The sequence below is a fragment of the Lissotriton helveticus genome, chromosome 3_2 (assembly GCF_964261635.1).
Source record: "Lissotriton helveticus chromosome 3_2, aLisHel1.1, whole genome shotgun sequence".
In the NCBI taxonomy this organism is placed as follows: Eukaryota; Metazoa; Chordata; class Amphibia; order Caudata; family Salamandridae; genus Lissotriton; species Lissotriton helveticus.
Genome location: NC_136062.1, coordinates 298845607 through 298858989, shown reverse-complemented (window position 1 = coordinate 298858989; position 13383 = coordinate 298845607). Strand labels below are relative to the sequence as shown.

Genomic DNA, 13383 nt, shown 5'->3' with positions numbered 1-13383 from the left:
CGGACCATCACTAAAGGAGGTGATTTCATGCAATTAAAATCCTACCAGTAATTGACTGAATTGTTTTTGAGCAGCAACTTTTCTCCCTCTGTAGTGCACTGAATCTTTGTACCTACTGCATTTTCCCATTCACCTGTGGCTCCAATACCTTTCTCGATAGACAAGCTTAGCTGAACCTTATTGGTCACCATCTGTGGAGCTAGTCAAATGTCTATGAACGCGGAATACTATCTGGACTTCGACTACTTTCTCTATAGAGTAGTCTCCTAGCAACAGGCAGAGGGTCAATGGCTTTACAATATTTCTCTGGGTCTTTATCAAGAATTGTTTATCTTATGGAGAAGCACAAGAATAAGTGATACCCAGTGCAGGTTTAGTTACCCTGCAGCCCTAGCAGTTGCCCAGAAACGTCTTGTCTCACAGGTACCAATGTCTTCATATTACCAAAATGCAGCTTATCTTCAAAGGCGGAACTAATTCACCACTAAGAACCTGTGTGATCAGTGGCTCCAGACTGGTAAATATCAAACAACACTGACCCTTTCAGCTATAACCACACATGACTGGTCTCTAATTCATTTACAGGAAACTCACATGAAACAGAGGCTCAGTTGGCCTTTCTTGTGCTTGGGAGATACAGTTGCAGTCGCTTCACTGCACTGGTCGTCCGAAAGAAACCAACACTGGTTGCAACAGCTTTATACTTTTCTAAATCTACCTCACAGTAATCGCTTTATTTTAGGTTGATGAACGTCAAAAAAGTGGGAATCCATACAATGAATAAACAAAAAAAGACTGTAGAACCCATTTGGGAGCATAACAAAAGATGTTTCCTATTAGTTGGTTTTTGAAGGCCAATTGAATACAAGGACAGAAGGCAGAATCAAAAGACTCAAGGATGCATCATTTAATAGACAATCTTTATCTGCAACCGTGGTTCATCAGGAGAATCATAACATCTAGAATACTATATGCACATCACAGAACACTTTTCCCACAAATATGGAAATACAAATAGATTTTTAGTTAGGAGGTATGTTTGTCTCCGACCCCAACAGACAATAACAATGTATTCATCTAAGGTTATCTCTATCCCAATTTAAATCACAGAGACAGAAGATATACTATTATTCAGACACGTTAGGGAAGTTGTAAGTGGACGTGTACATGACATTTTCCAGTGAAACAGAATCAAAACAAATGTCAACACAATAAGTGGAAAGAGGGCAATAAAACAAAATATTTTTAGGTAATCTAGGGAGGTCATGCAAAACGGGTGGTAGTAAAAAAGTGTGGACGCCCATCTCAAATATATAACACAAACAATTGGTCTGTTTATACATCTAAGTTACAAAACCTAGTCCTAAAACTGGAATTCTCACTAGATGTTGTTAGTCTTCCTAAAATAGTGAAGACTCAGCACAGGGAATGAACGCTGCCAAATGGAAGAGGAGAACAGGCCAGGAGATTGTGAGAAAGGAAAGCATGAGCAGACACCCTGACGCAAGTCTTTCTAAAATGGCATTCTTGTTTTTTATGTTCTGCTTCCTACATTTCGAAATTAATATTACATCACATAAGGTGTAATACATAGCAAAAGCTATGTCTACCAAATGTTTATCAATCAACTCACAAATGTTGTGAGCACAGTATTTTAGATTTAAAATGAAGAAAATGCTCTTGGTGACAAAATTGCTATGAAAACTGTTTTAGCTATTTTAGGGAGACTGTTATGACAATGACTCAAAGATGGGTAGAAATATAGACATGTCTGAGCTCTTAGGTAGGTACTATTTGAATATTTATATGCTTCACATTGAGGTCCATTCATTGATGGGAATCCGAAACTATAATTCAGTGTAACCATATAATAGATACAGACTAAAGGTTTACTCAAAACACTGGACAATTGAAGGATTCTATTTTCACAAAAACTACTGTAAAACACAAGGTTGCATGCTCTGTACCTGGTATTCTTGAGGGATGAAATTATCGATGATAAGCATCTGAAGGCGTAGTTCTCGGCTGAGCTGTCTGATGTTCTCCAAAAGACCTTCAATTTCTCGCTGATGTTCTTGCTGCAGATCTGCCATCTGCCAATAAAATATAAAACGAATAAAGACATGCCTCGCTTTATACATTAATTCACTAAGAACTAATGACTGCAGATTAGCCAGGGACTCGCGCACGAACAAAAGTTGCAGCATCTGTCCAACCACTCATTACAAAACTCACTCACTCATAAATCTCATGACAAACTACTTGATTTTATTATTTTCTGCAACTCAGTAAACACTCTTGCCATTAAACTATCTACGACTGCTCTCCATCAGAAAGCCACAGAATACAAGCCCCCCAAAAAATGACAACCTAGTCTCTTTGACCATTATCCTTAACTTTCAACACTCATTATTCTCTGCATACTGTCATTGCCTCGCTCTCAGCATTGCATTACACCACAAGCTAAATACCCACATAGCACCAGCTGACGCGAATTAAGAAAACCCTACACCCTAGAAATCTTTGTATGTAATGTTGGGGAGACTAATTTTAAAGTGTCTTGAAGGAGCAAGGTAGATTTTCTGTTTCAGAGTCTAGTTTAGAGCTTTCTGCCTTGCTGTAGAGCCACTATGCAAGTTACTCTTTGAACGAAATATTGAATTAAAAATATCAGAACACAGAAATATTGGGATTTTCTTTTATCATGTCAAATATATTGTATAGAATCTTGTCAAGAAAATTGTTTTTTGTGCTACCCGTTTTCAAGAATATTGTTTTTAATATCGTTTTCAGTATTATAGTTGCAAAAAATATCATTTTTAATCATTTTAAAGCGTTCAAGGTAATATATTGTTTTACGGGTTGGTATTTTTTGAATAATTGTTATACATTTTTTAAATATATAGTTCGATATTTTTAGTGATTTACTATTTTTCAAATTGTGATTAGTAATTTATAGGGTTGTTGGGTTTGTAGGGGAATAGGGTGGGATGTTCTTTAAATAGACATTTTTATATTAATATGTTTTTTATTCATTATTTTTTCATCGATTTTAAATTATATACATTTTCTAAGTGCTATAATATATTTAGAATTTAAAATCAAAATTGTTATTTTATAATTAGTACATTATATTTTAGTAGCGGGTTGTTGGGTTTTCAGGGATAGAGGGTGGTAAGGTAAGTAATAATTAAAATTTCTTAATAGTTTAATTGTTAATTATCTGATTGCTAATTACGTACATAATTTAATACTGATTTATTTAAGTTATATTTTGATGGTGGACTGCTGGGATTGTAGGGAAATGGGCTGGGAAGGTACATAACATTAAAAGTTATTTAATGCTCATTTTGGTTTTTAAATTATTTATTTACTAATTATGTAAATTATCTAATTTATTAATGATTGTACCAACACACCACCACCAACGCGTTTCGATCACAAGGTCTTGTTCACGGTTATTGAATTGTTTATTCAAATGAACTCCCTAAAGTAATGAACTTATGATGAAGGAAATAAATAGCATGATGAGGTCACTGAGAGCCGAAGATAGAGTAGAACACAAAATTACACAATCAGCAATACAACACACACTGAGCCTAACATAGTCAGATGAGAGAGAGGCTGATAAATTAGTCAGATTCCCAAAGCTACACAAACAAGTCAAGTATTGTGCCATTGTGATTTGTTAAATCCATCATTGTAATATTGATTGAACATAGGGTATTAGATTCAACATGAAAAAAATAGTTTTAACAACTAATATATGTGCTCTATAATAAACTGATGGACACTGTGCACAAAGCACCAAGAGTGGCACAGGGAAGATACAACTAGGGGACAAATTGATCCAATCAACAGTGTGAGAAGCTGACCTGGTATATGATGTTCACTTATGCAAGTGAGCACCCTAAACCAGTCCAGACATCCTTTTTGGTGATTTAGGAGGCCTTAGACAACCATAGAGAGCTCTCTAAATGGTGGCTGTGGAGAGCGGCCTTCAGGCATAGTCCAGAAGGAGTGTAAAGCAGCTTGTTTTAACAGAACACAATCTTATATGTATTGAATAAGTGAAAAAGAACCAAACAAGGTATTTATAAAAATATGTATTTATTATATAATACTCTCCAACACATACAAATATCTCTTACCCAGAGATATGCATGATGCACACAATACTATGCATAGATAACAAGTAAATAGCACGAAATACACAGTGGGCCTAGGGGGGGAACCAAACCATATTCTAAGAAAGTGGTATAAGAACCAAGACTCAGGTCAAGACAATGTCAAGAGAACGTAGGAGTGCTGGAGTCCCACGGAACCACCCAAGGGGAGTGACAGGGAACCCCACATAGAGCGTGTGCAGTGTGGGAACACAACTGCGTGCTCTGAACAAATTAACGTGTATGCCGCGGTTGGAGTTTTCAAGAAAAAGGACCCTTCCCAGTGGACCATCAAGAAACTCGGTGGAAGACAGAAGGCTGGAGCTCCACTCCAACCATGGCTACCTTAGTACCCACATTACCTACAGCAGGGAAGCCCGGTACATAGGTGTTAGGTGGGTTTAAGTGGTGTCAGAAACCGCCATCAAACCCAATGGAAGACTTCAGGAAAGTGCAGCTGCTGAAGGAGAAAGTGTTCGGGTGGAATCCGAAGGTGGATGCTAGTTGAGAGGTACCTGTAAGCAGAGGGGACAGAGTCTATGTCACTCAGGAGTGACCAGGAGGTCTGGAAGGCAAATACCCACCAATGTTGGGAGTTGCAGGAGAGTTGTCGAGGACCTTGACTCTGCACCTGTGAAGACCAGGCGACGTGAGGAAGACCAGGAGCCGTGCACGAGCTATCCCACGTCCGATGTAGAGTGCTGAGGGATCGGTATCCAGCAAGAGCACCAACAAGCCTTGACAAATGCAACCTACGCAAAAGTCAAAGAAGTGTAATGTTGGAACCAGCAAGGCCCAGGGGAATCAAACAAGCAGGGGAGTCAGGGCAGGCCCGAGTAATCAGAGGAGCCCAAAAGAAACAAAGGTGTCCCTCAAATGGACCCACAGGCCGGAGGCACTGGAGTCGTGAGAGGACCTCAAGCAGCTCACCAAAAGATTTAGGCCATGATGCAAACGATGCAGTGTGGCTGAAGATTCTGGTCACTAGAGATACTCGAGGTTGGGGCTACTTGGTGCCCGAAGATCTTCTTGGAAGGAAGCCAGCAAGCCTGAGCAACAGCAAGTTGACGCGATGCACAGGGGTTCAGTTCCTGCAGCTCCCATGAGGGATACTGGCCTCAAACTTGATGAGAGGACAGGTCAGGCCTCGTGTGCTGTGGTGGACCGTCACTTGTGTTGTTGAACCTTTCAGAGTCCGTAGGAGCTCAGAATGATCAGACCAGTCAGCTTAGTTGCAGTGCCTGCAGATGCAGGTAAGTGACTCCGCCACTTCAAGGCAGATTCCTTCAGGTATCTTTGATGCCCACGGGCCTTGGAAGGTTTCTGTATGGTGCTCAGGCACAGACAATGCAGCATACTGAAAGGGGGAGGAAGTCGAGCCCAAATGAAGTCAGACTTCCCAAACAGTAGACGATGAAGTGGTGTCTGAATTGAATCATGTCCCACAACGAACCTAGGGACCCACCCACAGGTAAGCCCTTAAGTACCCTCAGGAAAGGGTTGGGACAATTCAGGCGACCCTCCCAGGGGAGGGTCTCAACAGTGGGAAGGTTACTCCCATTACCTTTGATCAGTTTCGTGCTAGAGATGGTCTGAACTGGACTATGCAAGAAGGCACCAAATGTGCCACTCATGCAGACTTATCCTGTCTGGGATGCCTATTGTTCTGTCTTCCCCTGCTCGAGACTGGCTCAGCAGCAGGAAGGCAGAATCGTGTCTCTGGTTGGCAGCAATCACTTTTTGCTCTCTGGGTCAAGAAGGCTGGCACCGGGAACACAGAGGTTAACGGAGTGCTCTTCCAGTGCTTGAATTCATACCTCCCATACCATTTGCAGTGTGGGGGTAGGATTCCAAAATATTTGATACCAAACATGATAGGATTCGCTGCAGCCAATTCGAGATGGTCATCGCATAATTAAGCGGTGCCCCTCTATATGTTATATGGCTGCTTCACTTACACCCTGGGAGAATAGACTCCGTAGGGGTGTCCTGCTCATGCAGGGTGGTACAAAAGGGGGTGGCGATGGACAGAGCATACCCTGCCAACTTATGGCGAACAAAGTGGTACAAAAGAGGGTGCATATGGCCATGTCTGGACTGGGGTGGCAGAGTGGGCTAAAGAACGGTGATGGATTAAACCCAGATCTGTTGACTAGGTGTGAGTGTTTGATTGGTTCAGATGCTCCGTCCATCACCACCCCCTTTTGTACCACTTTGTTCGACATAAGTTGGCAGGGTATGCTCAGACGTGAGCCCCTTGCTCACTTTGCCACTGGATTCAAGCAAGCCGGGCTGAAGACGGCTGAAATGCCAGAAACCGGTCCTCGGAAGTTTGTTTCCAGTCCAGGGAATGCATGGCTTGGCAGTTCAGGCTGGACTGTTCCCATGAGGCACAGGGTCAGACTAATTTGCATATGGCCATGTCTGAACTGGGGTGGCAGAGTGGGCTAAAGAACGGTGATGGATTAAACCCAGATCTGTTGACTGGGTGTGAGTGTTTGATTGCTTCAGATGCTCCGTCCATCACCACCCCCTTTTGTACTGCTCATGCAGGGGCAGTCTCATACTTCGAACCAAGCACCCTGCCTTCAGGATTGATAAGGCCTGCTATAGGTGTGACTTATAGGTTGTAAGTGCAGTGACCCCAGATATAGGAAACCTAGCTTACACAGGCTGCAATGGCCGCCCTGTAGTTACAGTTTGAATGGTCTCCCATGGGTGGCATAATACATGCTTCAGCTCATGGGGGACCTCTGGGGTACCTATGCCCTGGGTACCTTAGTATCATATACTACTGACTTATAAGGGTACCCCAGTATCCAATCTGGGATGTACTCAAGTACTGAACATACCAATTTAAGGGAAAAGCAGAAATATAGGTGTCCTGATTAGCAGGATCCCAGTAAGAGTAGTCAAAAACAGCTTAGCACAAGGAAAAAAGTGTGGGGTAACCATAAAAGCAGATCCTACTTTCCTACAAACAGTATACAGCTACATATTCAATGTAATGAATAGCTCCTTTAGGTACTATGCCTTATATTGGATCAATATGATATGAAATCCCAGTGAGACATAGGAATTGGGTAATCTTACACCCCCACACAGTCAATCATATATACATTACAGACCTCTGCCAAGATAATTGTCATACACACATACAAGGTGGGTTCAGATATGCATAGTTGCATCACAAATATCTAGTGAAACGAAACAATATATTACATCTAGTCTCCCCTGATAATATCGATTTGCTGAATATCTATTTGCGGAGTGTAAAAATGCTCTACGAAGTCATGGCCCACATGAATGCTACTGAATTGTAATTGCTATCATGACTATTAACTGCAGTCACTATATATCCCATAATGCCTCATAATGGTTTGCGGTGCGAAAAGTAGAAATAGTATAAATGAACGATGGACTCACATACCTGTGAACAAGATCTTGTGTTCAAAACGCATCGGTGGTGGTGTGCTGGTGGCAGTATGTGGTCACTAATAAATTAAATGTAATACATCGCCCTCCTAGAGTGCGGTGTGTATTCCTTTTGGTGGTTGAGATATATACAGATATATGTGTATGTTTGTGTTGGAAAGTGTGTTATTGGTAGGGGTGTCTATGCAACTACCACTAGTAATAAGGCCATTAAAACGGTATAGGGTCCAGTAAAGGTCTCAGTAAATTACCCCCTTGCTCAACCCTTGGTGGCCGACAGGAAGCAGTCAGGCCTAACTGAGGCGACATGAGTGTAAAGCATTTATAAACACCAATACAGCACAACACAACAAAAATGCCACACCAACTTATATAAATAGGAAATATGTTTATGAACAAATAGACACTAAAATGACAAAAACAAAATTCTATTGGAGCGAACAGGAGATATGACTTATTAAAGATTAACCCCTTGGCCGCGGCGGTAATTCTGCTGCGGCGCTGGGGGGAAGGGTGGGCCGCGCGGCGCCGCCATGCTCGTGACGGAACCACTCAGTCACGAGCCACGGGTGCGCTGTGCTTGTGATGGCCCGCACAATTAAACAGGTGCGGAATTGACGCCGCGTAGGCGGGGCGGCCGCGCCGTGACGGAACCACTCCGTCACAAGCACAGCGTGTCCGTGGCTGGTGACGGAGTGGTTCCGTCACCAGCACAGAAAGGGTTAACCACTTTATAGTGCTTAAAAAAATGTAGCGTCACCGGGGACACCACATTTTACCTTCACACTTAAAAACTTTTCTAGAGCTTTTTCTTCTGACGGCGAACGACCCGCCAAAGCAGACCGGATTCGGAAAGGGTTAGTCGGCTTGGCTTTCCGCGAAGCCACAGTCAAATCCTGGAAGTCCGAAGCTTATAAAGGAATGAACCTGAAATTCCAGCCCAGTCGCGGTTGAAGGTAGTCTGCTTGACTCTCGCTGTCGGGTTGGTCACCTTATGGAGCTTTTTTCTAAAAGTTCTCAAACTCCAGGGGGTGCTTCCTGAAGATATCCTTTTAAGTTCCAAGAGTCAAAAACAACAGTCTAAAGGACTGGAATCTCCTAGATGGTCACTGGGATGTCTGGACCACAACTCCCACAATGCACCTGGCCTAATCCTTAAAAGTCCACTGGACGCACTCCTGGATGGTGACCGTTGATGGAGATGATGCAGGTGGGCTCTGTTAACCTGTATTTTGCAGAGAGTCCACTCCTTACTCCTTCTTGAAGCACAGCACTGTCCCAAGGGCTGCAGTACCAAATTGTGCAGCAGGCGAAGTCAGTCAAAGTGTAGGCCTTTGAGTGCAAATCCAGATAACAGAAGGGCAGTCCTTTCCCTTGTAGTTTCAGGCAGCAGATCAGAGAGACTATGCAGCTCTCAGATATTAATTTAGTGTTTTGTGGCGACAAGCAGGGGGCACTGTCAAATGAGATGCTGAATGCCACCCAAAAGTATGACAACTTCCTCCAAAGAGTGGCACCCACTTTTCCCACAAAACATGGATGATTTCTCTACAGAGGAGTAAAAGCTAGATAAAGCAAACAACTTGTGGCTCATTTCCATTAGCTCTGCTCTCCCTGACCTCTGAAAATTCCTGCTTTAAACCTGCCATCTGGCTGGGATAAAGGATGTGGGGGTAAGAAGGATCCTTACTGATCTGCTCTCTCTTATAGCTCAGTTTTATTACCCTAGCCCCGTCTGCAGGAACCACCCTCCCCCGCTGCAGAGCTTTTTCCATCAGATAACCTCTGCTCATGCCAGGTCACGCCACTTATCACCTAATCAAAGCAGCCAGGCTAAGCCCATTAAGGCTGACCAATCAGCAGAGTTCACTAGAAGGCTGGATTTTGGCTTACAAAGAGAAAATTCTATAAATGTGCTTCCGTACTAGTGATGATAAATTAAACAGTGTGGAGTTGTTTTAATTATAAATATCACTCTTTGAGTCCTTGGATGAAACTGTACTCTTTCCTAGCAATATTTAGAACTAGAGAAAATATTGCAATGTTAGCCTATGGAGCTACATTGCAATACAATGGGGACAATTGAAATGGTAGTTTTCCCCTCATCAGGGCATATAATCATTCATAAGGCCCAAGCTTATAGTTACATGACCCCATGCCTGGGAAACCTAGTGGAGACCCTGGGGGAACGTAATATGTAAAAATAAGGTAGATTATCACTTTTAAAGTGTTCATACCACCAAAGTCGAGGTTGCACACAATTTTACTTTTGAAGACAGTCTGCAAGACCAGGCTGCCTTTAAAATGACAGCAGGTACTCAGCAGTGCACACATGCAAGTACAAGAACTCTGCTGGCCTGTAAACTTCCATGCCCTATTACATTGTAGGGACTTATTGGTAGTTTAACCCCTCCCCCTAGCCCTATCCTATAATAGGGATTTTTGGGTCTGTCAATACTAATTGTGAGAATGTACTTTTAAAGACAGGCTGCTAGGCAGAAGTGCCTTTACTAGGACAGCAGGCACACAGCAGCACACATATGCAAGTGCAAGAAATCTGCTGAGTCTCTAAACCTTCGTTCTCCATTATATACTAGGGGCTTCTAGGTAGATTGCACCCCTTGGCCCCATTATCTACTAGGGACTTAGAGAGTCTGTCAATGGCAATTGTAAATGTACCTTAACATCTTCAGCGCGGCGCGAATTTTCGCGCTGTGCTGAAGGTTCTAAGAAACGGGCAGGGCCGTGACGGAACAGTTCCGTCATTAGCACAGCCCAACCAGCGCTCATGACGGAACCGTTCCGTCACAAGCATCGAAGGGGTTAATACATTTACCTTCTAACACATTGCACTAGCAGTGGGCCTAATTAGCAGAGCCCAGGTAACAGTCAGTCAGTACCAGATTAATTCAGCAAAAGATGGGGTGAATAGGGCAAAAGGGTGACTTTCTAACTGAATGTACGTAAAAACCTTGTGGGTGGGAATATATATATAGTTGGGGGACACAAGGAGTCTCGCTATTGTGGAAGGCATTGCGGGACACGGTGGGAGCGAGCCGCCAGATGGTCCTGCATTCTCTACACTTTGGCGACGGTCCTGGCAACCTACGGCATGCTGGGATTGGTAGTTCGCCTTTCCAACGGAGGACTCGAGCAGGTGACACTGATCTCCACTTGAGGGAGGAGCTAACACGAACTTAACCTGTATCAGGTGGGAGAAAACTGTTTGGCGGCGCGATCATTTTCTGTTACATGCTGGGCGCTGAAGAGGCCACACGGCCGAAATGCAAACGCCCACGCCCCTTTACCTTAACTGCAATAAAGAGTCTCCGAAGTATTCCCCCTATGCGGCCTCTGACTTTCTTTTGAAGGTGTTTGGGACATTTTTTGCATCGCGAGCCAGCGGCATGCTACAGGGGCCCCTGCACGCAAGTTGGCTTGGTCCTCACTGGCGCAGTTGTGCTTCGGCAAAACTTTCTTTGAAACAGAGTTATCGGATAGGACCAAGCTAACCACCACAAGCGGGAGGAACAGAAGCGGGCCGGAGTCATGGTACTCTGCCACGGGCGAGGCGCACTGCCGCACTTGCCCCCGTTGAAGAGACATACCGGAGTGTGGCGGTGGTGCAGTTGGGGGACACAAGGAGTCTCGCTATTGTAGAAGGCATTGCGGGACACTGTGGGAGCGAGCCGCCGTGCATTCTCCACACTTTGGCGGCGGTCCTGGCAACCTACGGCATGCTGGGATTGGTAGTTCGCCTTTCCAACAGAGGACTCGAGCAGGTGACACTGATCTCCGCTTGAGGGAGGAGCTAACAAGAACTTAACCTGTTTGCCTTAACTGCAATAAAGAGTCTCCGAAGTATTCCCCCTATGCGGCCTCTGACTTTCTCTTGAAGGTGTTTGGGACACATACATACATACATACATACATACATACATACATACATATATATATTAAAAAAAGAAAAAGGTTACAGGAATGTTATAGTTAGGGCCAGATTTTACTCATACAAAACCAGAGAAATTCAGTTGTTATAGTTACCTAAGTAAACTATAACTTGCGGGGGTGTGTAGCCAAGGTAGCCAGCATGGCGGACGCAGCTTGAGTAAGTTCCGTCCCGCCGCTACGAAATCCGTCCTGTTATCCTGCCTTTCCCTCACCCGCGAGCATCCCGGCGAGGCACGGGGCAGCTGATGGGGGCAGACGGACCTGGGGCGAAACTAGATAACGTCGGAGGTGTGGCAGACCGAGAATCGGGTCCGGAGGAGGCGCGGCTTTTGCCGAGACGAGGAGCCGGGGACCTCGAGTTTCATGACGGCCGGCGGACGGAGACGCATTGTGGTGGGCTGTCGGCGTGAAGGTGATTTTTCCGGCAGCGGCAGAGGTCCGGCAGCGCAAACTGCTCCTTGGCACAGCGGGGCTCGGGGGAGCCCGAAACAGCGTGAATCATCGCCTGCAGCACCCAGGGACACGGCGGCAGGGAGGCCTGGTGGACGCTGTGCAGCCGGGCACTAGAGTTTGGAGTCGGCCGACCAGTGACAGGGGCAGCATCGCCGGAGTGCAGCGGGGGTACAACACAGCAACCACACAGTGAGCAGACCTGGGGAGGAAGGTGTAGTGGCCCAGAGGAGAAGCGGCGGCGGAAGGGGGCCTAGCGGGGGCCCGGGTGGTGGTGTCGATCTACGGTGTGCGGACCTGTGGCGGTAAGCGCTGCGGGGACCCCAGCCTCCCCTGGATCCCGTGGGGTGAGAGGGCCTCCCCCGCAAAGGAACGGGTGTTGAGCCACTCGGCGGTTAAATCGGACCGCGGCGCCCAAACTTTACGCCGGGCATGTGGCGAAGTGACCCGCACGGGGCGTAGCAGCGGCACACCGACATTGTCTCGGCGAGGAGAGCGGCCTACCGCGGGGAGTGACGCCGGGACCTAGCCTATCCTTGCGGTGTGGCGCGGGGGGAGCGTCCTGGGCCGAGCCCCCTTGGACTGACTCTTTGCTAGTATCTGGAGTGCTGCTGGGGCCCCGCCGGCGCTTTGTGACCCGGGCGTCGTTCGGTGCTCTGGTGGTGAACTGCACGAGGTTGCTTCCTCGGCCCTGGGGGCCTGACGTTGGGCCGAAGACTACAGGAGCTGAAGCCCCCTGGCGGCAAGCGCAAAACGAGGACATTGGTGAGCCAACCGTGAGGACACCAGGTGCAGGCCTTAGGAATTGGGGCTGCGGTTGAGACCTAGGTCGCAGGCCACTTGATAATCTACGTCTAGGGTCCAGGCATGGCGCAACTGGCAGACCCCGGAGGCCATTATCTGAAGGGAAAGAGCCCCAGGAGGCGAGAGATCAAGCCGCAACGGACATAGGAAGAATCCAGCCGACAACCAAAAATGACCAGAGGAGGGGGCGGTAACAGTGCCTCGAAACAAGGTACCATAGACACATTTACTGGCCCAAGTGGGAGTTCCGGGGCCTCGGGAGGCCAGCAGACCCAGGGTCCGGACAACGCGGCTCTTCTGGCTGCGATTACCCAATCCAGGGACACACTAGACGCCAAAATAGGGGCCGTCGGGGCGGATGTTACACTGCTGCGACAGGACCTACGGAATGCGGTGGCCCGCATCACAGTCGCAGAAGCCCGGATCACGGGGGTGGAAGAGGATATGGTGACCCTAAAGAAAAAAGTGGCCACTATGAAGGGCATTCAGAGGGGTCTGGCGCTCCGAGCCGAGGATGCAGAAGGACGGGCTCGGCGCAACAACCTGCGGTTTGTAGGCCATCCGGAGGACTGCGAGA

The 13383-nt window shown here is 46.2% G+C and overlaps 1 protein-coding gene across 2 annotated transcripts in view; it reads right to left on the bottom strand.

The window, feature by feature from the left end:
* Window positions 1-13383, bottom strand: part of KIF3A (kinesin family member 3A) — a 302929-nt gene that overhangs the window by 56141 nt on the left and 233405 nt on the right. For both annotated transcript variants that reach the window (XM_078684196.1, XM_078684197.1), the window contains one exon: window positions 1968-2093. In XM_078684196.1, coding sequence (XP_078540322.1) covers window positions 1968-2093 — 126 coding nt within the window. The remainder of the gene's footprint in view (window positions 1-1967; window positions 2094-13383) is intronic.